This window comes from Cololabis saira, chromosome 19, assembly GCF_033807715.1.
Source record: "Cololabis saira isolate AMF1-May2022 chromosome 19, fColSai1.1, whole genome shotgun sequence".
Classification (NCBI taxonomy): domain Eukaryota; kingdom Metazoa; phylum Chordata; class Actinopteri; order Beloniformes; family Belonidae; genus Cololabis; species Cololabis saira.
Window position 1 is genome coordinate 25,915,724 of NC_084605.1, and position 27,909 is coordinate 25,943,632.

The 27,909-nt window shown below is 41.1% G+C and overlaps 1 protein-coding gene across 5 annotated transcripts in view; it reads right to left on the minus strand.

The window, feature by feature from the left end:
* The window catches only part of rhbdf1b (rhomboid 5 homolog 1b (Drosophila)), a 42,965-nt gene that overhangs the window by 7,469 nt on the left and 7,587 nt on the right, over window positions 1–27,909 (minus strand). Inside the window, exons 2-6 of one of the 5 annotated variants that reach the window (XM_061708529.1) lie at window positions 8,054–8,195; window positions 7,808–7,941; window positions 7,358–7,504; window positions 2,146–2,254; window positions 807–1,013 (exon numbers count right to left, since the gene is read on the minus strand). In XM_061708529.1, coding sequence (XP_061564513.1) covers window positions 807–1,013; window positions 2,146–2,254; window positions 7,358–7,504; window positions 7,808–7,941; window positions 8,054–8,167 — 711 coding nt within the window. In that variant the 5' untranslated portion in view covers window positions 8,168–8,195. Of the gene's footprint in view, window positions 1–806; window positions 1,014–2,022; window positions 2,255–3,692; window positions 3,742–7,357; window positions 7,505–7,807; window positions 7,942–8,053; window positions 8,196–27,909 lie in introns of those variants that run through there. The other 4 variants (XM_061708528.1, XM_061708532.1, XM_061708530.1 and 1 more) reach the window with 4 other exon arrangements.

Below are 27,909 nucleotides of genomic sequence, written 5' to 3' on the forward strand. Positions count from 1 at the left end.
GGTCTCATGGCCCTGCATCACTGTCCTCACATCTAGTAGTATTTTACACTATTTTACTATTAACAAATAAGAATAAGGTCAAATCAGCATCTCTGCTTACTCTTGTGCTCATATCCAAGCAGCAAAGTACATATAGTGCTTTTCTTAATCGCGGTGTGCCATTTTTACACGGCAGTGTTGTTAGTGGATTAACTGTTCTTGAATATTCTGACCTCAATCCACACATCGCCGAGCATTTGCTATGTATTATCATGAACCATCTGGTAGGGAAAATTCGCCTCAATAAACCCCTCTGACTGATACGAGTTCCCTAAACTAGCGCACATCTTTACATTCACTTATTGTGTCTTTGCTGGGAGTTTAATCCCCGAAAAGACGAGCTGATTGGATGTTTTACGTAACACGTCTGCACAAATGCTGATGCGCACATGTTCATGGATATTACAGTGGATTAGTTGAACAAACATCTTCAATATAAGTGATTAGGAACAGTTAAAGCAATAATGAATGTGACAGTCTGATAGGTAGTTAAATGTTTACGAAGATTAATATGTTTGATGTGTTAAGATTTGCAACATTTTTCATGGGTGCAACCCACATCCTCAGCTCTGCTGCTCATCCCACAAATGCATGTTCCTTACAAACGTGGCACCATTGGAAAGGGAAATGAACAGGCTTTCTAACGGTTTCAGATTTATTGCCAAGAAGCATCGTTACAAAAAAGAAATAATATACCAAACACAAACTTCCTTACTTTTTGTGCTAAGTTTAGTTTCAAATGCAGCCTGCAAACACAAAATAAGCACCTTCATTAGCGCTGCTGCGGCCTTCAGACTCATGACCGCGACGGAGTCCCGCTTCCGTCTTCTGGGCAGCCGGTTGAGGGCGGAGCGGGAACTGGAAAAAGAGCCGAGGGAAGCGGTGCCGGGTGTCACAGGAGTTTGCAGGCCGCTGATGCCGTCCACCTCGTCCGCCATGCGAAAGGTACGGCCTCGGGCCAGGGGGTCCACGACCTGCACGCCGACACACAGAATGTACTTTATATGCTTTTTCAACACGGCTATTTATGTGTATTCATACTGTATATGACACCAGTTAAAAGCAGGACATAAATAAATCATACTTCCCACTTCCCACTTCCCACTACTTCCCATCATAACCCAAGGGTGCATTTCAGAGTTCATATTAACATTGGGGCCCAATACAGATTTCCAAACTTGTTTCCCACACTGGACTTTGCTGCAGCGCTTGTTGCCATCTGCTGTTGCTTCTCTCTGGTTACTGCCTCTTTGGCTAAACTAGAGGTCTTAGAAACGCCTTCTCCATCCTAAATACTTAGTTAAGTTGCCAAAAATGCTCATATTTTGTTTGGACTCTATGTTGATGCTACTATTGAAATGTTTCAGGCAGTTTTCTACTCTCCTTGATTTTCTTCCTTTTTTCTTACTCTAGACAGGCACAAAACAGCTACAAAATGCACTTAATATAAACAAGAAATTTTAAGCAGCCAGTTTCCATCACATGATGTCTTGGTGAAACAATTTTTAACTGCAACCATTTCAGGAAATCGATGCTATAAAGTCAATGATAAACCCTTGATAACAACTGTATTGTATACTGGCCAAACTTGCAGTAACAAAAATCTAATTTCAAATGTTTTAATTATGTTAAATCATGTAATGAATTGTCATAACTGTAAATGTTTTCCAACTATGCTACACTACTTGAAATATTGACGTTTCTGTGGATCGTAAATGTGCTTGATAACATTTAAAATAACAATTTCTGATATTAAAGAGGCATAAACACTCAAAAACTAGCCTGAAAAACTTTAGAAGTCTTCAAAAACATTAAAGAACCCGAAATTTATGACAAAAATAAGTAAGTAAACTCCGAAAAAGGGATTGGAAACAAAAACCACAGTGAAAAACTGAAGGATGAAAACTAAATAAGCAAAAGGGGTTAATGGAGGGCCCAGTCTACACCTCCACCCCTCCAGTCAGCTCCGGTGGCGCTCCCTACCCTCTGCATGCCATAGGGATGGTGGTGACTGGGGTGGTGGGGTGGGAGGTACAGGGGAGGAGGGGTCTCTGTGCTGGCCAGGGAGAGATTGTCCTGGCTGTGTAGCTCCATCTCTCTCATCACCTGCGTCTTCAGACCCCCGTACAGATTGCTGCAGTGCTGCAGGCTCCGCCTCCGCCATCGCTGCGTGCTGTCGTTGTCTTTGCTCACCCCGAACCAGTCAGCGGTGCCCCTGCGGGGAGGGCAGAGTCTGGTTAGCCAAAAAGACAACTTCGGTGTTACGGTTTGAGTCCAAGGTCCCAGTGACTGCAAGACACCTTAAATGGATCTATTTCTTTTAAATCATATCATATAACTACGTCTGCAGCCAACGGTTAATAACACAGAATATATTTTATAGAATATTTAACTGTGGAAACGGTGCAGCAGACACTTGACTTGACGGACAAATCACTAAAAAAATACTGGTTTGTCTCCATTGGATGTTTTGGTTTCAGTTCCACGACTTAATCACAAAATGTTGAAGGAAATAGCTTCATTAAAGATACTGCTATCCAGTGAACAGTTCCCATCAAGGTGCAGGTAACAAAACACAACAAGACCTAATGTAGGGCGTATATTTATGGTCCATGAGTCTCTCTGAAACAATACAGAACCGTTTGGTAAGTGTATAATTATTGTTGCATGTTCTCACAGGTCAGATAAAATGAGGAAAAGGGCTTCTGACTCTCTAAAAAAGCACAGAGCAGATCAACCACAGCATAGGGAACAAATTAAATCTCATCTGGCTCACTGGCACACATGACTGGGACACTGAATTGTGTATCTGTGTTATTTAACCAAACAAAGTGCACATTAGTTCGTTGGCAGGTGGAAGTCAGCTGACAGTTGTCTCATCAGTGATGCCACTAAATCCTACGGTACCGTTTACCTACTCTAGATGGAGATCAAGGGATTTAAGCCGTAAAGAATCTGGATAAGATGCATAAAGCTAAAGGTCAGCTGATTAAGCAAAGGTCTCTTATGCAATATAATAACAAACCTTTCATTTCACCCTCTTTCCTTTATCCACCTCATTCAACGTGCATGCACGATTCAATCCCGTTCTAAGAGTCTGCGTAACAAACACTACCTTACTTGCATAATTTTTCTTCTGCTCTGTTTTGTCAGCAGGAAAAGCAACAGCTGTTGCTACATCATTTCCACCACGCATAACCTGGGATGACCGTGGATTACTATCAGGCAATTAAAAGAAAGTTCATTTAAGGCCCTTCTCTCCATCAGTTACTGCGTGCCAACCGTGTGTTAACCTGTCAGGAGGAGGAGGCCAATTTGGGGGAAATGTTTAGAGAGCAGAATGTTCTGGACTAAACTCTCAGTCCTCGTCGGAGAGAGAAACGCCAGCTGGGGAAGCCTTTTAAGGCCGAGCGGGGACGCGGCCCTGAATGTTGTTGTTCAAGGGAGGAATGCTTTAACTTCTGGAAACAACAACAGAAACGACAGGATTCAGAAGTCTGAAGCCGGAGGAGAAGACGGAAAGCGAAAGGAGAGACAGAAATAACAGGGGAGATCTGCAAGCGCTTAATTACATTTCGGAAATTTTAGTTTCCTTAATTATAGCTAATGAGCAAAACTGCTACAAAAAAACAAAAAACGCAGGTCATACTTACTCGCGCATAACATTCATGAACAGTGAGGACTGCTCGACGGCAGCTAAAAAAATAATCACACAGGTTACAGCAATGTTAAACTGAGCCAATTACCCTCGATACCCTCCAGGTAAGGCAGGAACTGTAATGTAATTATAGGTTTACACGAGGCGAGACGGCCCGAGGCGAAACTCTGCACAGTCTAAACAAATACTACAACTGAAGAAATACAGGGAAAAAAGATTAGCTTTTAATAAAAGAAGAGGAATTGCAGTCATGAAATATTCATCTGTGATGGCCGAGTCCAAAACTGAATTAATGCAAAATACTGTTAAAACAGAGCTGACAACAAAAAAACGTACATGCTTTACATGTAAAAAAGCAGAGTTCAGTAGTTTACGTTGTAATTTGCAGCCATGTGAAGGAGTGGGGGTTCAAATCAGAGGGCTTAAATGTGAGGCCGTTGCTCTTAGTCGGAAAAGAGGGGGATGAGCTGCTCCTTCAAGTGGAGGAGTTTAAGTATCTCTGCATGAGAGAAGTGAGAGAAGACTGCAGTAGGAAGCAGACAGGTGGATAGTAATGTGGACTTTGTCTGCAGTGGTGAAGAGAGAGTGGACCCAATAGGCACATGTCTCTATTTACTGGTCCATCTAGGTTCCTACCCTCATCCACGGCCACGAACTGTGGGAAGTGACCAAAAGAATAAGTTTGTGGATACAAGCAGCTGGAATTAGTTTAGTTTGCAGGAGGCAGGACTCTCCCTCAGAGACAGGGTGAGAAGTTTTGCCTTTCAGCAAGGACTTAAAGTGGACATCTGTCGTCCGGCCCGGGGAGAGGGATGTCTGGGCCTCTCTGCCTGAGCTGGTGCTCCTGTGACCTGAACTCAGATCAGCGGAAGTGGATGGATGGATGGATGGAAATGTAGCATATTGAAATATACTTAAATATAGGAAGCTACAACTTTACAGCCAGGGTAAGCAATTCATCTGCAGGATTCTAATACTAAATCTAGTTATGATGAAAGTTTTACTTAATAACTGACGTTTAATTCAATTTCACTGCTCATGCCAGTACTTTACTTTTGTAAAAGTGGAAATTCAGCACTTTTTTACTTTCAACTTTGACTTCTTTCTTTCTTTCTTCTTCTTTTATTTATTTTTTTGGTCATCCAAAAAACAATGTTACATCGGTGCAACCATCATCATTATACAGCACACTTGAGATGGCTCAAAAGATGTGACCAAAAAAGGTGTAGGCTGAAGCATGAGCTTGTGATGCCTACCCTATTATCATACAATCAATACACACACGCACGCACGCACGCACGCACGCACGCACGCACGCACGCACGCACGCACGCACGCACGCACGCACGCACGCACGCACGCACGCACGCACGCACGCACGCACGCACGCACAACAATAATACATCTGTTACACTATCATATATTGGTGGATGCGAAGAAGCAAACAAAAGCCCAGTAATAATAATCACACTATGAAATTTGGTGTCAATGAATTAGAATATATTTGTGCAGTTTGTTACAGTATTTTTTATACCCGTTGATAGTCTTAATTTTAAACATTCTTTTGAAGGTATGGATTGAACTACACATTCTTAAGTCCTTTTCGCAACAATTCCATAGTTTTACACCATTTACTGAAATACAATGTTCTTTTGACTTTGTTCTTGCCTTTTGGTTTTTGAACGAACCAGCATTTCCCAGCATACTTCAGTGGCCACATTAACATCAAGCTTCTAGTTTAGCGTTATTGGACAGTAACAAAACACATAACAAGGTGTATATCCAACATCCTATTAATGAACAAGTTATATTCACTTATTTCCTAATCTGCAAACAGATTTGCCTTTAGACAGACTGGTTTTATGCTTCTCTTACATAACAAATGCTTCCATTTTAACTATATTTATTCTTTTTATCTTAATGACTAATAAAAACATGTCCTTTTTCATTTTTGCAAAGCAAATGAAGTCAAAGTCTAAAATGAAGACGTTCTCAACCATAGATATAGGTGGTTATATTAACTATACTACCTGGATCTGAAACATATAAAGCTCAGATTAAAGCTACGTGGTAAAGTTCACATTAATCCAAATGAAATAAGTGAAACTCATGACCAGGATTTCCATCCCTGCAGCTGTGGCCGCACACTCACCTATCCTGAGAGCTCCAGGAGGGGTTCTGAGTCTGGGTCATACCTGACCGTGGCAGGGATTTAGGAGCCGAGTCGCTTCCGCCACCAGCATCACTAACACAGTAACCCCACTTGCCCCGCGTTCAACCCTGAGCGGCTGAAAACAAACTGATCCTTCACAAATTACACATGCAGGGTTCCATCTGGGGATTTCCTGATATCCAGGCCAGCGGTACCTTACTGTTACGCAAAGAGAGGATAATCAACACATGTCCTTACGCTGCTTAAAGAAGTCCCGGTTAATCAAAAGATGAAAAGCTGGCGCTAATCTCCCCTTTTTAGATAAGAATCTGACTTCTGCCGTGAATATCCTTGTGTAACTTCCACTTTTCTCCCTGCTGGGTCACTGAAACCGCGGGGAAAAGGAGGATCTAACATTTCCTAAACATGTCACCAGCACACACACATACACACACACACCAGAGGTTTTCACATAACTGTGTACATTTGGGGGAGTGTGTCAGAAGCTGGCGAGCGTCCCAGTGTCCCTTCTCGAGAATTTAGGAAAAAAGGCTTCAGCTTGTTATCTGAAGACGACCGAGAGTCTGGTCCTTGTCAACTTAAATATCCTCACATCCACATCCAGAGTCCCAACGATCACTGTCAATCAGCTCCTTTCCTTCAGTCTCTCTGTCGTTGTTTAGCAGAGCCGAGAGCAATCCTTCTCATCTCAGACACCAGCACAGCACAGGAAACGGGAGTTTACAAGGACGAAGGAAAGAAAGATCATCCTACACACAGCTGAAGGAGGGCTCTCAGGGATGACTGGACATGATACAAAAACTCTGCACAGGCACATCAGGGCCACCGTGCTCATAAGTTGAACCCCTTCTTGATTAGCAATTCAAATATTCAAGCAGGGATGGTAGAAGTATCCTAATGAGCATCAGCATCATTAAATGATAAGTCAATCTGTGTTTACACCTGCAGCTGAATCTGTAAACATCAACAACTCCATCACATGGAAAATGACTCAGATGAGACTGTTGTCCTCAAATCAACCTCAGATTTACCCTGGATTTATGAACTCACAACCAAGTCAGACAAATAAAGTCTCTGAATCCTGCTAATTCTGTCACAAACAACAAACATACATTCAATTTCATTCCCGCGAACCCAAATGCAAGGCTTATAAACAGCAGCAAGACAAAGAAGAACAGAATGACGCTCGCCTTGTGCTTCTCTGGGTTTTAGCTTTGGCTCCTTGTTCAAATATTTCACTTCAATGCGTTCTTCATGCATCATACACAAAGTCAACACGGCTGCGGCTTAAAGAGACCAAGAGATGTATGGAGTAATGGGACCTATGTGCAAGAAGATTTATGCTTTTTACTCTGTTTTGAGTTATTTCAGCCAGCCAACTGTTCGGTTTATGCAACAATAATTAACGATGATGTAAAAACATCAGTAACAGGTCACAGTTAAGGCCCAAGCAACTGAAACAGGCTGCCATTTGACCTCTCTTGTACCTGATGATCTGTTTGGGTATGGACGAACGCCGTCTGGACAGTATTTTGGGGATGCAGGACCGCCTTCTGCTGGTTGACACCCTTCTTAGGCCCCTCTGGCCTTTTGGAGGAACCGTGTTGAGGCGGTCGAAGTGCACTCTTTTCTCACTTTCTCACACACATGAGAGGGGGTAAGAGGGAAGTAAGCGGACAGGGAGGAGGAGAAGGTATTACATGAGGTGAAATCAAAGCAAGAGAAGGGAAAGAGAGAAGAAAACAGCAAGATTAAACCGTGTTAAATAAGAAAGAAGGCTGCAGCCTGAGATTGTTAAGCTGTGGAGGATTTATTAGAATTAGAAAGTATACATGCAGATATCAAGGGATTATGAGCAGAAAAGAATCAGGCTAGAGGAAAAAAGCAGAGAACGTTGCATGAACGTGTCTCGGTTAGTGTATGTGTCTGTAACTAACTTCTTGATTGACTGCCTGAAGGAGGGCACTCTCTCCATGGGAGGTTTGAGGTAGTTGTTGGAGGTTTCCAAGGCTGCGATGCAGGTCTGAGGGTTTTCGCCCGGCATGCTGACGCTGCGCAAGCGCTTCACAGGCTACGACACACACAAACACAAAGAAGTGATCAACTCCGGCTTTCAAATGCATCCCGCTGTCTTTCCTTCTTATGTGGAGCACCCTGGGTCATTTTGGGGAAGGTTTTCTTACCTGAGTGACTGCTGGTGTGTCGTCCGGTGTCAGCTGGATGGTTGGGATGTCCAGTTTGAGCCATGGGGGCTTCTTCCTCTGGAGGCTGCTGTTCCTGCTGCCCGTCTCATCCATGCTCGGTACCTCCCGCTAAGCCTGCCAGCTAGACAGCATAAACCAGAAAACATGTTTGGAGGGAGAATCACACAGACAAGTATGCAAACAGACCCATGGAGGCAAATATTACTCAGCCAAAAGTGACCAGATTTGCAGAATAATCACAGACGCTGGAGAGAGTGAACATATGTGCAGCAGTAATCCAGTCTCCTCATGATGTGGGCCCAGACAGATACTGTGTGGAGGCAAATGTCAGAATAAACACATTCTTATTCCAAATGTCTGAGACGATTAGTCTGCAACAAGCCCTAAGCAGTTTTTCCCCCGTACTTTGCGTTACTAATTTAACTTACTGAGACAGGTGCATCATGTTGGTTCATGAACATTGCTGCATGCAATGGTATTCTAATTAAACCTGGCAAAAAAGTTTCTTAAAATAAAAACACTGCCTATGATGGCCCACAATTTTCTTTTTGTTGAATCTGCTACATTAGCTAACGTAAAGCCACTTTATGTTATAATACCACATCCGACCACATGGGGGCAGCATATCATGAGAATGTTCATAGCTATCATCCAAATGGCATACTTTTGCAAGTGCACTCAAACACTGTGTACATCCTACACATGAAGTGTGCAAATCAGCGCAGTCACAATGTACAAGTGTCATTGTGGAGATGACGAGGGCAAACGTTTTTCTTCTGCGCTACCTGAGCAACTCACATGATATGGGTAACATGTATATGTATGGTGATGGTAAATTCCAAATAAAACTAACCCGGGTTTCCTTTCCATGTGTGTAATCTCTCCTCTCTTTTCTGATAAGTTAAATCTGCATCATCACTGGCGCTGAAGACAGACCGCTGTCCTCGTTTTAATCAAAACCCTAGCAAACAAATGTCCCGCCACTTCCACTGCATCAACAAGATGGTGACCACTGAGTGCATGAAGTGTCCAGTGTTGTTTTACTGACCATCTTCAATGGAAACCATGTGGGTACTTAAAGGAGCTTGAGGCCGGATTGTGGCAGGATTTATGAAAAAAATCCGTATACGTTTTAAGTTTTCTAGTAATAATGTCAGATGAAGCGTTCCAAACCCAAAAGAATGAGCCCTCTAGTGTATCTCTCCGCTGCCTTGAACAGGCTGTGTGCTGCAAAATGTGCTGCAATTCGGTCCCAAATTTCCCGCGCTGGGCTGCGGATGTGACGTCACATGACGCTGCATATGCGTTCTCCCCGTTCTCCCCGTTCTCCCGTGCCGGCTTCACTGTTGGCTGCAGTACCCCCAACGGCCGTCGTGGTGAAGGGTGGCGCTAGAGAGTCTCATTTCTTAAAAGGAGCCTCAAGCTCCTTTAAAGTGTACGATTGAAAATGATGAAAAAATTGTCAGCGTAAACGCATTTATGCACTCAAAGTATGCGTAAATGTGCAAGTACATGATTTGGAAGCTATCTAATGTATCCGTCACTGGCATAAGACACAATGAAGTGCACTTCTAGTGGGACAACCTTGTATTACACATTTTTGTAGGTGATGCTTTTGTCTACACAGCAGATCTATGTGGTCAGAAGTGGTACTGCTACATAACGTTGCTTAAATGGAATCAATATGTATAAGGCGTTGAGCTGCACTGCTGTCTGGTTACTCTCCTTTGATAAATCCTTCTTTAAAAGTGGGAGTGCTTCATGTGAGCCTTGAACTCACAACCTCAGCATCATTTATTGAGTCACTGCCCTGTAAGTACGATGCACTGCCCGCTTGTTCCACTGGAGCCTCAAGCCACTGCTGCAAAAAGGGTTTCTCATAGTAATGCTCACATCTTCCGTTCAGCTATGCCGTTTATGACAGAGACAGAGTGTGGCGTGCTCCCACTCCTAACTCAAGTGCCAATTGCCTCCTATTATCATCCAGTAATGGACACAAAGAATCTGACAATCAGAGAAAGCCACAGAATTTGAAACTAAATCATCAAAAACCCTGTGTGTGTAAGTCTTGGGTTTAAACAAAACATCTACAGCTACAATCAGCAGCCAGTGAAGAGATTACAGGGAAACATTTTAATAGGTCCTTATTTCTCTTCACATTGAATTATTGTAAAGATGAAGCAGCATGGGTGAAAAACAACAAAAACAACAACTCAGCACCTTTCTGTCACATACTGGTAGCAGCATTTAATGCACCTGCAATAGAACCAAAAGCAAAAGTGAACCTTAACTTGAACTCCGTTACTGACTGTTGGGGTGAGCCAGACCACAGATGACTCAGCTCAAAACCTACTTTTTCTGGTTGAAAAAAACATTTTAAAAAATCAGGAAGCAGTTTACAAGTATAAGTTCCTGAGTGCATGAGACATGCTCACACTCCGACATGCACATAGTGCCAGCATTGCTGCCTCAGTATTAAGAGAGAAGCTCAAAGATGATGATGTCACGCTTGTAATGAAATAAGCTCAGCTCCTCTGGTTGCAGTAGCACTGGTAAAATATCTGGGCTGCCAGGCAGACGCCACCTAACAACACAAGAACTCGATAACTGCTCCCCTCTGAACTAATTCATCTCATGCTATACATTTACATCAAAATACACTTATAAATGTATAATGTATAAATGTATAAATTTGCTAAGCAAAAGAGGCATTAAAGTTAAAGATAAGTAAACGTTGGATCATTATGTATAACGAGGAGAGCTACTCTGTTGTCTGCTCAGCCACAGCAACGCCAGCATGACTCTGCCCTCGAAGAAGATGAAAGTCGTCCTAGCTTTTGTCATATAAGGATCATGAGCTCAACAATTTCACCAACAAAGCTTCAAAGTACCACCTGGCAAAATTTTATAAGATCTTGTAACTAATGCTCAACTGCCACAAGATGGTAGTACGGTCCCCCAAGATCAGACTCTCTTCCTGAGCTCAGACTGACATAAATATATAATTCATGATCATAGAAAGAAGCTCATTTTGAGAAAACATTAATAGCTGGGGCTTGGCTTGAGTCCGGCACCAGTAATTGTGCAGGGAAAGGCTTGTTAATGAATAAAAGGACATAAAAGGAGAGACGGTACAAGTGACCACCAGTGGTGGTGAGATCCTGCACCTCAGCCGTGAATCATTCAGTGAGTCAGTGAATAACAAGCTATTAGCGCTTGTCATCAAGCCACTAGTTAAACACTTTTATCTCCATCGTTCGTCCTGCTGGAGACAATATTCAGACCAGATTCAGACCGGCCAAATCTGAGCAGCCAAATCAATGCCAGCAGCTGTGGCGCAAACTAATACAAGCGAGACGAAGCAGAGCGCTTCCAAATCCCAAGAGCCACTGCACAAACACACCCACATACAGTTGCAGCACAGGGGAAATATCCCTCTGTGGAAAACTCTGTGCGGGTTTTAAGTATGCAGCCTGGCGCATTTTTATCTTCAACACGTATATTTTCCAGCAGGCTGTGTTGAAAGAACAAGTGGGAAGTTGTGGCTTTTGGTAAAGAGTGGCTGTTTGAACAAATAGAGTCTAATTACTCTGGTACGGATGGAGGAAGGACCCCCACAAGGGCACGTGCAGACCGTCCGCTGCCATTTAAACTGTATGAGGCCTCTTGCATTATATAGTCATCGACTGAGATGTTTGTTTATTTTGGTTTGGTTAAAACAAGCTCTGACTTTTCTTAAGACACAGTTGATGTGAAATCTTGATCCCAGATGTTGTCATCTGCGATTGTAACTATCGTAAGATCTAATGACACCTATAAAGCCCCGAACCCATTTACTACGTATCCCTCCATGGCGCTCCTTAATGAAGGGTTATCCTTTTGTGCCTAAAAAGTTGTGGAAAACATATGTCTGACCAAGTTACAGTTACTAAGGTGGGCTGGACTTACAGGTCAATTGTCTTTTTTTATGACGTCATAGCTTTGGAAATTGGGGAACAGAGACCATGCATGAAGGAGAAATGTATTTTTGTCTTAGTGCTAGACAGTGGAGAGCATTGATGACGGCTCTCTTCCAACCAAAGACTTTTCCTAATCCTAAACAATTTATAGACCTGACTGTCAATATGAAAATTTAAAAAACATTTAATTGTGTTTTTTATTCTCCAACCCATTTAGTCAAAAGTGCTGAGAGCATCATTAGCTTTTTGCTACAAAATCCAACTAATTTCCTCCTCTGAGTTATTAAGCTGGATTTCCTGGTAACTCCAATGTTTCCATGTCCACAAGCGCACAAGTAGAAGATATAGTACTGATGTGATATTAGGATGGGATGTTAGTCCGCATGTTGACAAAATATATGGAAAGTTTTATCAGAAAAGTCATCGCATTTGTCATGTTTTGGATAATACGGTGGTATTGCATCGGTATCAAGCATTGAAACTGAAAGGGGGGGGGGGGGGGGGGGGTTGCTCTGCTTGAAGATTGTGCATGCTCTTTTAGTCAGAGTAAACAACCCTAATCCTGCAAACAGAAACTCTTGACAAAACCAACACACAACCACATCCTTTGCTTACTCTCTAATGGTCATAGTCGCCAGGCTTTAGCTCGCTTCCAAACATAAACTCAGTTATAAAGTTTTACACAATAAAACAGCAAACCCACACACCCCCCCACGAACAACACTCGCTTCACTGGCTTTACTTCAGCCACTCATGTTTTTGCAATTCTCCATGAGGCAAAGAGTAGTCATTCTGGCCTCTTGTTCATCTTGTTTTCAACATCCACAGTTTGTTATTTCACTATCATGATCTCTTCCTCTCTCTTTTCCCCCCCCTCTCGTTGAGTCTTCATGACAGGCAGATTAGGGGCTGTAATCCCCGTGCTGAATGCCACATGACATTGCCCTGCTTTTCTGTCACGGAGGCTCATACCAACTTCTGATTGGACGGGGGACATCGCTGCAACGGTCTCATCACCAAGCAGGAAGTGGTGACGCCAATTACAAGGTATTCAATCTCAAAGCTGAAGAAGAAAAAGCTATTGAATCGTCTTTTTGGCAGGTCACACGGGATGAGATTTATTGACCAAAGATTAAAAAAATTGGGAAACCGAGGCAGGGACGTGTTGTCTATGAAGGACTGAGCAACGTCATAAAAAGGCAAAAAGGTTCACTGCTTATTTTATCCCATTCTTCCTGCAAATTTGACTCAATTCAATAACTATCCACAAAAGGAATTTACATACCGCTGATAACAGTCTGGATGTTGATTTTTTTGTCTCAGGTCCGCTATGCAAGCTGTTCATTTCTTCAAAAGAAGAAATACTCATCTATCTTATGTCAGCACTGGACAAAAGTTATCTGCGCTGAGGAGTGACGGTTCTTGATGCAGCACTTTTTCAGGGATAAAAGATCATCAGTGTCCAACTTTGGTTGTGCATTTCAGTTCATACAGGTGCAATTCCTCCATATTTTTGAAAAGTTTAATGCTATTACACTCCGCATGACAAAAAAATATGCTTTCCCATTTTTCTTTGTGGAACATTGTTTTTCAACGGTTCATTTATTTTTTTGTGCATTAGTTGAGCTGGAGATCCTATTGTGACATTTATCTGACAATATTACGTGTTTATTGTTAATTTTCTATTTTGATCTTTTTAAATTGAACTCATTCTAACCTTTTTAGATTGTGTTGCAGGCCCGAAATGCAGGACTGGATGTATTTTACCATGTGAGCTACACATCTTCTTAGATTTGCCTTCTGAAATTGTTTATTTATTCATGTACTGTTTTCATTTTAGCTTTTCTTTTTTCTGAATTGAACTGTTTCGGGCATGCCACCTAGAACAGCAAAATAACTGGAAGAAGAGGTTGGCTTTGTGCAGCGTCTTGTGTCTTTTGTGGATGGTAGTAGCGTGGTAAAGAAATTGGATTCTCTTGACGTGTCGAAACAGAATAAAACGAAGGCATCCCTTAGGCACAAAGGCAAGACTTGTCCTAACACCGTTCACCGATTCTGGTCTATAAGGCGGAGGAAATCAGCCTTTGTTGCACGGGAACTCACTGTGACTGAATGCCAATAAGATTTAACAATGAATGGATCATGTAAAACAAAACCAAACCTGATTTCTCATCACTCTCACATATTTTAGATTCCTCTCACATGCTGTTCTTTTTTTCTTTGTCAAAACATGTACAAGCGTTTAATTTGCCTTGCTGCATAACTTAACTCAATAACTGTTACGAGTGATGAAGTTAATCAATCCTTCTTTGTACTTTACAAGATTTCGTTTTTGAAACTTGGTACGCCATGCCAGCTGGAAAGTTAGTTACGATAGTTTGAGAGTTTGTGGATGTCCTGTGGTGTCTAACACCGGCTGGTTGGAGCGGCTCCTTTAGTCCCTGCAAAGTTTTGGGATGAGCTGAGTGTGTCCAAGAATAAATTCAAAACAAAATTATTCTAAAAATCCAATTCAATTAGAACCAATACATAAATTGTGTGACCACACTTAAAAATAAAAACATAAATTAAAGCTGCAAGCAGCGATGAACGGGCCCTCGCGCGTGGAATTTTCACCAATAGAGGTCAAGGACTCAAAACCGAGTCCGATGACACCACCCACGACTCTTTATGTCAAACCATTGAAAAGTTATGGCAGAAAGAAGGAACTATCAGATATCGACCAATCAGATGAAGGGGCGGGGCTAATTCGCACCAATTATGGTCAAGGACTCAAAACCGAGTCCGATGACACCACCTACGACTCTCTATGTCAAACCATTCAAAAGTTATGGCAGAAAGTAGGAACTATCAAATATGGACCAATCAGATGAAGGGGAGGCGTGCTTTTTGGTGTGTATCGTCGCCACGGTAACCCTTTTGACTGAGAAAAGTAATGCCCATCGTCGCAGGATCGAGATGCACATTTTGATGTATAACACACCTGGGTGCACGTTACGTTTTGGGCCACATTAACGGCCGAAAAAATTGCATAAATTGCGCCAAAATTACACGATTAATTCAAAATGGCCAACTTCCTGTTCGTTTCAGCCATGGCGCCAAGAGACTTTTCTTTAAGTTGCGACATGATACAGGTGTGTACCGATTTTCGTGCATGTACGTCAAAACGTATTGTGGGGCTTGAGGCACGAAGTTTTCTAGGGGGCGCTGTTGACCCATTAGGCCACTCCCGTTTTTTATTTTTCCGACAAAATGAGGGCCTTTTTGCCCCCCTAAATGTGCCCAAAAAGTCACCAAATTTTGCACGCAAGCCAGGCCTGGCAAAAAATTTGATATTTAATGGTTTGCATTAATAGGCGTGGCAAAATGGCTCAACAGCGCCCCCTAGAAAACTTCGTGCCTCAAGCCCCACAATACGGTTTGACGTACATGCACGGAAATCGGTACACACCTGTATCATGTCACTTAAAGAAAAGTCTCTTGGCACCATGGCCGAAACCGAACAGGAAGTCGGCCATTTTGAATTAATCATGGTATTTTGGTGCAATTTATGCCATTTCTTCGGCCGTTTCTTCGCCCGAACCGTAACGTGCACCCCCCCTTCATCTGATTGGTCCATATTTGATAGTTCCTATTTTCTGCCATAACTTTTGAATGGTTTGACTTAGAGAGTCGTGGGTGGTGTCATCGGACTCGGTTTTGAGTACTTGACCTTCATTGGCCTGAATTAGCCCCGCCCCTTCTTCTGATTGGTCAATATTTGATAGCCCCTATTTTTTTATTTTGAATGGTTTGACATAGAGAGTCGTGGGTAGTGTCATCTGACTCGGTTTTGAGTCATTGACCTGTATTGGTTCATCGCTGCTTGCAGCTTTAATTTTTATTGTGGTTTTAATACCATGATTTTTTTTTAATTTCATACGCTGTGAGACAGGTAGCCAGTCCATGCCGAGCACTGATGAGACACAGGGGTGAACAATCGGGGACAGAAGAGAACCAGGGAGGTCAAAGTTCAACCAGAATAACACTTCAAACGTAAAACAAGAAACCATCAAATGGACGTGGAAATGGAGGTGATGGCTGAGATGACCTAGAGAAGATAAATAAAGCATACCACCTGAAACCACAGCTGTAAAACAACAAAACACATAACTGACGTTAAAAAAACGAAGAACAAAGGAAAACCCAGAACAATCGAAGCCCTAGATCAGGACAGCCCGAAGTCAATCAAGCAGCACGGCTGCTGGCAGATCCGATTGAAACAGACACATATGATCAAACAGATAGATATGAGGCTGTGTGCACAGATGCAGCAGGGTTGTGTTCACACACAGACTACAGGACACAGACGTGCTCCGCAGAGGCACATGCAAATATGTGGAACCGATGCTGACGACACCTGTGACAAAGGGAGTATGTGATTTTCATGTGAAAAAGCATGCTTGGCTTCCCCCACTAAAGATGGATCAATAACGGTCTGTGGGTCTATAGACTGTAACATCCAAGACTTTATCACCAGCGGGCTCCAGTCTTCAGTGTCATAGTAATGTTCAAGTTAAAAAGCGCTCTAGCATTAGATGGTAAGAAGTTTACTCCAGTCGAAGCAGTTTGCGATGAGTGAAAACAGGATATGTATTTTCAGCAAAATGACAATTCGTGTTGGCATCAACCTACATCAAAAGAAGTTGCTATTTTAAGCCTCTGACAAGAACAAAAAAAGGTAATTTTATCTCAAAGACAGCAAATATTATGCTTTCCCTGAATTTCAAAAGTTTAAAATTGACTGAAAAAACAAAAAGGCTTTGACAGAGCTTCTGCTTTATTTTCATTTTGGAATTTACATAAATTAGTCCCCAAACATCCAGGCACAGATCCACCCAGCATGTATTTTGTTTGTTGGTTTTAAATAAATTACTCTATCACCATTCCTCCTCCCTCCTTGGTCTCCTGCATTTTGGGTCCATCTCCTGCAAAACCTGACAGGAGCTCAGCCAAACAATTAAATCAGATAAGAATACTGAGCTTAATATGATAATATCACCCTTGATCATTTTAGTAGCTCCAGTTACTGAATTCCAGGTCCAAGCACATTCTTAGTTATAATCGACAAATAAATTGCATGTTGTGGGTGTTCTCTCTTCTTTGCTGTCCAAGAGAAGAGCACAGTGAAATGAACAATTACCAGTACACTTTTAAATGAATTGATTGGGGACTCTGTGGCAGATTAATCTTTAGTCGGCCCAGGTAGGCCTGCACTTTATCACGCCTGCAACGATTTGCTCTCACAGGCTCTGGAGTCTGTCCAAGTGTTTCAGCTTCCAGACAAAAGATGTGGGTTTTACGATTTATATATATATATATATATATATATATATATATATATATATATATATATATATATATATATATATATATATATATATATATATATACATATTTATTTATTTATTTTTGATTGATTAATTGAACTTTTTATTTACGTGTCATGCACATGAAGTGCCCAGCCCGAGTGGGCTTACAACAAGACACCCAAAAAAAGAAAAAGGAACATAAAGCAAATGAAAGCCAGACAAAGTGACTGAAACAAGCACAAAACCTTCACACATACTTTATTTGTTCACATTACACAACGGGACCAAAAGTCGAATTAACAACTACAACAAATGAAGAAAAATCTAATTTGACTGCATGTTTAAAGCCCCCGAAGAGGTCAGCCTTTTGGGAAATGCTCAATTGCTTTTTTTCCCAACAGCACAGCTAAATAATAACATAAAGAAAAAATCTAAATCCTCTCATCATGTTGAAGAATTGCATTCATCTGCTCCTAATGTTCTGCTTGAACGTGAAAATCCATCCCTGGAAGCTTCTACAAACTGTACATGTCCACTTCTCTCTGACGCAACAAACATGAGAAGATCACAGATTAAAAGTGAATTATGCTGTTTGCTCCTATCCCCCCACCCCCACCGCAAAAGGGCTACGTACTGTATGCTCTGGATTCTCATCTGTGCCAGATGTCACAGTCATAACACAGTAGGTCATTTCCTCACTGTATGCTGACTTCTGCTGTTGCATTTCTGTAATCTGGATATACAAACACTAATAAGTGATTACATATGCACAAACAAGGCAGTACTTAGTTCATCTCAAAATAAAGAGATGAACAATAAAGAATGGCACAGACAGAGAAATAAGAGGAGCATCTAACTCTTTCTGGTCACTTCCTTCATGACTTCCTGTCATTGACCTTTTTTTTGTGTGTGTGTGTGTGTGTGTGTGTGTGCGTGCGTGCGTGCGTGCGTGCGTGCGTGCGTGCGTGCGTGCGTGCGTGCGTGCGTGCGTGCGTGCGTGCGTGCGTGTGTGTCATCATCTAAAATCCTCAGCTGCAGACTGTACAACATGCTAAAACATTGGCTCCCTTTTCAAAAATGGAAACACTAATCTGTCTATTCAATTAAAGTGTCCAAAAGGCTCCAAACCCTACTGACACACAGAGAGAGCCCTAATGAGCTGCAGGAAGCCATCTGTCCGAATGCAGATTGTGTTGTGGTTCCTCTCTTGTCTCTCTTTCATCTTGTTAACACAAATTACACAACAGTGAGCAATTCATTAGTGAGTCAGTTGCTGTTAGCCTAACCCTAATCCTCCACTCACATCAGTTTGTGTGTCTCACGCACACACATAATGAAACCAAGCCACACACACAGGACCCACACACACAGGAAGACGCTTCTTAAAGAAGTCGCGTGGCGTGCGTCACATTTTTATGCTCAAATCCGCCACAATCGGATGTCAAATGCTGCAATGACTGATACAGAGAAAGGTGACATATGCCTTATCCTTTTGTCTTCTCACAATAAAACCAAAAATAACATCCAAGGCAGTTTAAGAAACTTTCAAGTGCTTTTGTGCTTTTGTTGTTTTATTCATTTCCTATTAAAAATCATTAGATGTTGGTGATTTTATATCAGTTGCTCTTTTATTTCCAGTATAAACGGAGATCCATTCCCATCTGAAGTGAACCACCTTCATAACCCCGAAAACCCAGTTATTTGCAAAGCTGCTAATCGTATTTATCATCCAGGCCCCGGGTGGCACAAAAACTGAGTTGTATGAGTCATTTTTTCGTCAGTATATTGTTGTTGGTGATTCACTTTGCCAAGGTAAATTCATGTTTGGATGTTTAATTGAAAGAATAACGCTGAACGCTGCCGCCAGAGTCCTTACAAACACCAGGAAACTGGACCACATTACACCGGTCATGAAATCACTACACTGGCTTCCAGTGAGTCAAAGGATATAGTTTAAATCTTACTGCTGGTCTACAAAGACCTGAATGGTCTTGGACCAAAATACATGCTGGATCTGTTAGTTCCCTATGAAGCTCCCAGACCCCTGAGGTTCATCTGGATCTGGTTTGTTCTGGTTCCCAAGAACAAGAACCAAGCAAGGTGAGGCAGCGTTCAGTTATTCTGCTCCTCACCGGTGGAACAAACTTCCTGTAGACCTGAGGTCTGCTCCAACTGTAGATCCTTTAAATCAGGCCTAAAAACATTGCTATTTACTCAAGCGTACTCTTAAATTAAATACTTACCTGCTGTATTCTACTGCCCTTATTTTTTAACAGCTTGTGCTTTTTATTATTTTTATCCCGTCGGGAGTCACGACGGGAGCAGATTTCCATAGGTTGGCCTCCGCTCCTGAAACCACGCCCACAACTACCGACACTTACCCTCATAAAAGGATCAGTACCCACAGCCCGGACCCGGCAACTGCACACGAGTCAGCGGTAGGTGACGTTATTTTTTTATGTTATTTAGATTATTCTACAAGTATGATCTTTGCATGGGCTACGTATTTAGCTTAGCTCCGGTGTTACTCCGTGTTACGGAGCTCTATTAGTAATACATTTTCTTCTGTTCATGGTTTCAGATCTTCCAAGCAATGCACCTGAAGCTGTTCAACGACACCTTCAGAAGACGCACGGTCCTTCCTTGAACCAGGAATAGTGCATACATGTTATTTATATACAACTTATGTTATTTTTTTTTTTTAACAATAAAGTTGCCATTTGTGAAAATTCAGTGTTGTGATTTCTTTACAGTTAACATGATTCATTTGTCTTGTAACTTAAGAAATGAAATGATGAGGAATCGGCGTAAATAACTGTGGTGTACCTGTTTAGAATTCAATTAAATCTTCCTGTGTGAAGACGAGGTAACTAAAGGCTGATTTATGGTTCCGCGTTACACCAATGCAGAGCCTACGGCGTAGGGTACGCGTCGATTTAACGCAGAACCGTAATTCAGGCTTAAGATCCCAGCGAGTCGTTTCCACCGTGTAACTGAATGAGAGCGTCCGACTATCGCGTCGAGCTGCGTGACATCTGACGCTCTCTGTCCACACTGAAACCGTTAAACTCGTGGCCAGTTAGGACAGTCCAATAGAAAATAAAGCCATGGAATTGATTTTGTCACTGAAGTTCGATCGCATCGCATGGGACATGCTTTAATAGTGTACGCAGCCGCTGCTCTTCTGCCCGGAGAGGCTTTGTTCCCTCCCCTGCTACACGTCATTCAGGCAGCCAATCAGCACAGAGCCTCATTATCATAGCCTCCCCTCCCTTCAGGATCCCTCATAGAGAAGGAGGTTAGAAGCGGTAAAAATAAAGACATGGCCCAGAGGTGGAATTTCTGATTTATGTAGAAAAAACAAGCTTTTGATTGTTTTTAAGACATTCAAGGCCTGTTTAAAATATACATTAAATGCCATAATAGGTCTCCTTTAAATCAGCAAATTGTACTTTTTATTATTTAACCTTCTTTTCTCATACTTTTATTTCATTTTATTTGTTATTTACTGTCTAATTATGTCTTGCTGCTTTTAATGTCGATGTAAAGCACTTTGAATTACCTTGTGTTGAATTGTGCTATATAAATAAACTTGCCTTGCCTTGCCTTGCCTAAAATGCCATTACATACTGCTATTGTTATGGTTTTCTTTTTTTGTTTTGTTTTTTTAAAAAGAGTATAAAAAAAAACCTCATTCAGCTCACCCCTGCCCAAAAATGCACTTTTCTTTTTTCTTCCACCTCCACCTCTTGCACACTCCACAATAGTCTTTAAGAAAGTCATTAGCCTTTGGACGTGGAGGAGTATTGAATTAATCTGCAAGTTACGACCCTTTAGGCAATACATTTTCTGGACTACCTAAATGAAACTGGATAATTTCCCATGGTATGTCTGATGAAGGCCTTAAGGTAAGTATCAACCCTGCAATTTTATGAAATAACTGGTTTTACAGCTTTTGGCTGCTAACAGGCTTTCTTACAAAATTACAGGGACAGGATGGACATGATTATGGATTCCAGAAGTCCTCTACTAGAAGGAATTACTTTGCATTTCTCTTAGAAGGAGACAAAGCTTATTTTGGTCCATTTAACCCCAAATTGCATTACCGGCTTTAGTATGAAATACTGGAGAAGTGTGACCGGGGAGCTTTAGCCAGTCATATCACAGCTTAGCTTGAGCACCTGTCTCAAAAAAATAATATTAACAAATAGCAACTTTATTTTGGGCTTTTACTGAAAGAGCAGCAATGAACTTCATGTCAAACATTGAGAAGAAATGTAGCACTTTTCTTAGTCTTTAAGTAAATATCTTTGGCTTTTGATTAAAGGTCCTCCTGAATTATAGAAGATTATTAAGAGTGCTGCTTTAGAGAAATCTTTAGCCGCAGCCTTGAAAATACACTTTCTAAAGAGTATGTCAATAAGCTTATGAGCTTAACAATTTAAAAAAAAAATGTTTTCTTGTTCTGATGATGTCTTTTCCCCTTAATAAATAAGGGAGCTGCATTTAAAAAAAGCTGCTTAAGTGTGCACAGAAACGGAGGCACCAGCAATCACAGGAGGTCAGAGATGCCTCATCTGCTGTGCGCACAATCATCTCTCACAGCGATTCACTTGTCTACACAGGGAAATATTAATGGGTTACTCAAAACCTGAAAAAAAGAACTGCAGCTACACTTCCATCACTGTTGAGTTTGCATGGCCCAAAGGTCTTAGATCTTCATCACAGTGTAAAGTCTTATATGAAAGCCATTAGGAGATTAAAGGAATGGCAAAGGCCTTCGAGTATTTCCTAGAGAAGGTTGACATTTGGCCCACAGGGATGCAGCTTTCTGAGTGTCACAAGAAGAAGACACAGGACACAGAAACCCCTTTTACATGGACGAATATCCCACGTTTAAAGGAGCAGGAAGTCACAGGTAGGGCCTATATTTGCAAGATGAGTAACTGGGGGGGCAAGGAGATCCGCGGGCTACTCAGCCTCACAGCCGAGGACGCCATGAACCGGCGTATGTCCAGAACCACGAAGGATGGTCCATTGTTTGAACAATTAGCCACAAAAATGACATTTGCTTCTTTGCAAGAAGCAAAACCATGCCAAAAAATGCTTATCCCGATGTTCATCCATCCTGGTTTTGAAAATTACACCTGTCTGGGCATATAAATACTGCTGATGTGGGGACAATACGTCATTCTACACGCCCATACAGGTTATGTTTCGCCGATAATGCCTCCCAAATCGCCTCGCTTCCTCTCAACTAGCCTTCAGGCACAAGGTGACAAGTAACACGCCTTGTGTTTATATTACCCAACGCACGTTAAACGCGTTCATCATCAAACACTTCAAACCACTGCACTTCACACCCACACAATTTTTGATAAACCCGTCTGCAGGAAGATGCGTCAAGTCGAGAACTGTTGTGATCTCTGCAGAGTGAGATATCACATGAAACCTCAAGATAACAGACGCTGTCTTATAACAACAGTTTGAAGAAAATCTTTAACGGTGTGAAACCTTTCTCAAGAACTAGAGAAGTTTTACAGACGCAGTCGAAAGCCTTGCACTGTCTCCTGTCTGGAGATGGCTTGTTATCTACAGTACCTGAGAGGATAATTCAGCACATGGAAAGAGGGGAAACAAGCAGAAAAAAATATCAAGAACTTTGTCATATTGGAAGAAGATGAAAGGTATGAAAGAAAAGTGAGACAGGAAAGGGGGAAAAAAAGCTGCACGGTGCCTGAGGAAAACCACTGATGCAAAGCAGAAAATAGACATCAAGTATGTGGGACACAGATGTAGATGTAGAAGAGACTGATTTTCCATCTCTGTCAAAAACAAGCATGTGCACCGTACTTGCAGGTTTTAGAAGCACATGGTAACGCTTGTAACACTATTAACGTTGCCGTGAACATGAATGCATGTTATGCTTCATAAATGCTTTCTATGTCCAACATCTGCATTGGTTTACCAGTTTTTTTTAGTTTGGCTATGCACTAGCAACATTTTCAAACCGTGACTAATTTCAAAAACATGGGACATCAACACAATCCCAACTTATATCCCACATTGCAATCCTCATTGCACACAAACCAGATATTCCCGCGAGATTAAGTGACGACACACCTTACAGGTGCATTAAAAACACAGGTTCTCGCAGAAACTGATCAGGACAGAACGAATGTATTACTAACTTTATCATATTAAGAAAACTGTAAATAAATACTAAAAAAAAAAGTTGGGACGGATTTATGATTTGATAAAATCCAGATGCTCAACAGTCCTTGGTGGTCTTTGTGCAACTTTGTGCACCATTCATTTTCAGTAAGAGATCTGGACTCCGGGAGACCAGTCAAGCACATAAATTCATGTGTATATCAAGCCACATGGCTGGAAGTTGTGCAAAATAAGGTTTGGGTATTTCTATAATAAACACAGGCCTCCTGAGAAAATGATGTCACTGATGGTCATTTCCAATCCAAGATGCACCTCTGCCTGGTATCAAACGTATGAAGAGGAGCATTCACACCAAAGCTGTTTGGTCTGCTTTGTTTGCCCACAAAATCCGTTTCATCTGCAGATATGTGAATGTGCAATCTGAGTCTGATCAAAGAAGAAAACTCCGGTCTGCTTCAAGTGAACCAAATGCAGGACGTGGACTACAACACAGGGTATTGCAGAAGTTGGAAATGGAAGTTGCTCTGCATTAACCAACAGACTGTCTGTCTCGTCTTCTCCTTTAGTAATTATTGATGCAACACCACAGAGGGTGTGCAAGTGCAGTGTGAAAGCAATCCCAGACCATCTGAATGATGCAACCTCAATTGAGCCGACTGTATCCGACTATTAGTTGTGAACTCACCAATACCCTGAGACCTTCTGCACCTTTTGCAAAGACCAGCCTGGGTGTTCTTATCTCTGGCATCTGGAAACCACATTAGACAAAAGGAAACACTCATCTGTCCACAATACAAGGGCTCAATGCAATTAGGAGCACTTGAAATGAACTCTGACTGCTGAGAGGCATTTCTGTGCTGATTGATTCCTAGATATGTGGCTTTTTTTCTTGTGTAATGTCAATATTATATTGTATTTTTGGATGTTACATTTTCTAGATTTCCTTTCTTTTCTTCAATGCAACACACAGGAGGATGCCGCTAGATGCATTTTTCAATACTGGAAATACTGGTTTATAGGCAGGGTGGTGCTGAGGTAGGCAGAACATGATGCAAACAGTAAGTGATGGTTCCAACTGTAATTTACTATTGACAAAGTTATATTTTTCTTGATGTTCTTCAAGGTTAATGACATTTTTCAAGCAAATGTAGTGATTGTGCATGATTGAAATGGTATAAAAATTCCCACCTACTACAAATTGTCCAGACATTTACCTGCATTCTTCACACATTGGCTCAACCAAGCCTTGCACTCTTTGGACTTGGGATCTGATAGAATAAAGCTAATTTAATGTCCAGCCTCACTGAATGGAAAAAAGAAAACAAAAAAAGTCTTTCTCACGTATTTTTCCTCCCGGAAACGAAGAAACTGCGAGAAAACAAGAACAGGCAGGAAAGCAGAAAGAGAGTGAAGAGCTGTCTGGAAGAATGGGAGACAAAGCGAGCAACTCAGCTGGCCCTCAAACGAAGCTGTTTTGTGTTAGCTGCTTGGTGACAGGAAGGTCGCCATCACAATAAGAGCCCAGTCAAGTGTGGTCTCGCCTGGAAACATGAATAGGCGTCCTTAACAGACATCCATCCCTCCCACCATCTCTCCTTCCTGTCTAACTTCTACTCTGCCAGCAAATCCATGCTGTGAGCACCAATACAACAGCTTCCTCTGTTGGCCGGCTTTGTATGAAAAGTTAATGGTAATTGCCCACAGATGCTACATTGGGATAAGATATCGGTGCACTGGAGAATTGGCCCTGAAAAGAATATTCAAACTGAAAAAGGGAGTTCATAATTGTGGTTTCTAAAGAGACAAAAGAGTAGTTGTTCCCTTCCGTCAAAGACATTTTTGAATTCTCCAACAGCACTGCCATCAAACGGACACAGAAGAAGCGTTTGGGGAGCAGTATATGAACATAATGCTTATATTAGAAATCCTTCTTCCTTTTTCAAAGACACTTTTTTCTTGTAATCCATTTTTATGACAATTTCAAGATGAAGACAACTGGTTTCTTTCGTGGATTATTTTCAGGCTAAGTGGAAAAATGTCTTAAAGGCATCCTCTCAAGTTAAGCTGCAGGTACTTATTTCCAAATAAATGAACATTTATTTGTTTGTTGGACATACTACTGGACACACTACTACTACTACTACTACTACTACTACTCATACTACTGCCTGTAACGTTGAAGTAAACATTAAAGCTAAAAGTAGAGTTTGAGGTATAAAAACATCTTACTAAATACATAATTAAGTGATACAGAATGGCTATATACTTGGATCGGTTGACAAACAGTTGATAAAGCTAAGCATGAAAATGTCTTGAATGTCTTTAATAAAAGCACATCTAATATTTTTTGTAGTTTTTTTTACTGAATTTGAAGAAATAATTATTGGTATATGCAGATTCTGAGACTACTAAATAGTAATAAGATAGGAGATTTACCAAATGGAGACAATATCCATAAATTACAAACAATGAGGATCCACAGGACCCACAAAAGGCAAATCCAATCAAAATCACAATAATTAGCTTTTTCTGCTCAAAATAACAGTAACAGCAAGTATTTGCGATTGTTTATCATTCAATGTCACGTAATTCTTATAGACGAAAACCCAATACGGGCAACATATACTGCAATTTGAGTTTACAAATGTACATGGCTTTAAGAAAATTGGAGGAGATTTTACCGAGAAAGGGATTCAAATAGAAAGTAAGAAAAAAAACAAGAGCTTGTGCAGATCTGCGGTATGAAGATTGTGATGAAGCTGAATCCCACCACAAGAGGTGCAGGGTCATGAGCAGGAAGACGTGCGTTTCACAAAGAATCTCAGATGTATTTGAGGATTGGGTGACTGTTTCTGGTTTGTCAGCTGACCCTTTACAAACATTCAGGTACCAAGGTGGTTACTCTATACTTGGTCAGATTCGCCTTCATCACAGTCTTCCAAGTCTTCATACCTCAGCTCTGTAGCTGCAACAAAATCTGCCAGCTCTTGTTTCTTCTTCCCACAAGTGCATCATCCCATTCACCCCAAAATGTCCTCTAAATCTCTCCTTGATTTTCTGAAAGCCATGTTGTCTGGTTACTTCTTCTTCTCTTCAGTCGTTGAGGTAAGACTGGAAAACATAGACATATATACATAGACGCCGCATCGAATGCCGCCGCCCACTAAAGTGACGAGCCTATAGGTCCGCCATCTTGGTACAGACCCCTCGCCACGGCAATGCATTACATCTATGGAGGAGCGGCCTTTCTACACACACAAAAGTGATCATAAATGATGTTGTGAAGCTAATTTCACGTGATTTGTTTGTCAAACGTCACACATTACAGACAGACATAGATAAAAAAAAGAAAAGAAAGAAAAGAACCCAGAAAACGTTCAATGTTCAGGTCTTTATTTACTATACAAGTATTTACTATATAATTGTTTCTATTGCCATTACTATTATTATTAATATTATATTATATTAACATATATTATATATACATATATATTATATATTATATTATATATTAACATTATATTAACATTGAATTATTATTGTTACTATTGCTATTACATTCTATTATTGTTATATCACTATCATCATTAGATGATTATAATAAATATAATGTATACTATCATATATATATATACATATGTCTACATATATCTCTATTTATCTATCTATCTATCTCTATATCTCGATCTATCTATATCTATATATCTCTCTATCTATCTATATATCTCTATATCTCTATCTATAGTATAATACAAGCCTTTCACAGATTCTAGCTAAAACCCCTGAAAGAGAACGGTTTTGCACAGTTTCTTTCTTGTGCTACCACTCTGGTATTTGAGTGAGGTGACTTTTGTAATGTGGTGAGAAACACAGACACCACCACTTTCAGTAGGTTGGAATGGTGGTTGTCAATGCCAAACTGTGTGTATAATATATAATATATATGTATATATAATATATGTTAATATAATATAATATTACTAATAATAGTAATGGCAATAGAAACAATTATATAGTAAATACTTGTATAGTAAATAAAGACCTGAACATTGAACGTTTTCTGGGTTCTTTTCTTTCTTTTCTTTTTGTTTTATCTATGTCTGTCTGTAATGTGTGACGTTTGACAAACAAATCACGTGAAATTAGCTTCACAACATCATTTATGATCACTTTTGTGTGTGTAGAAATGCCGCTCCTCCATAGATGTAATGCATTGCCGTGGCGAGGTCTCTGTACCAAGATGGCGGACCTATAGGCACGTCCAGCCACAGTGGATGCGGCGTCTATGTATATATGTCTATGCTGGAAAAGCCCATGTCGGCTAGCCCTCACAAGATGTTCTGCAGTCGGT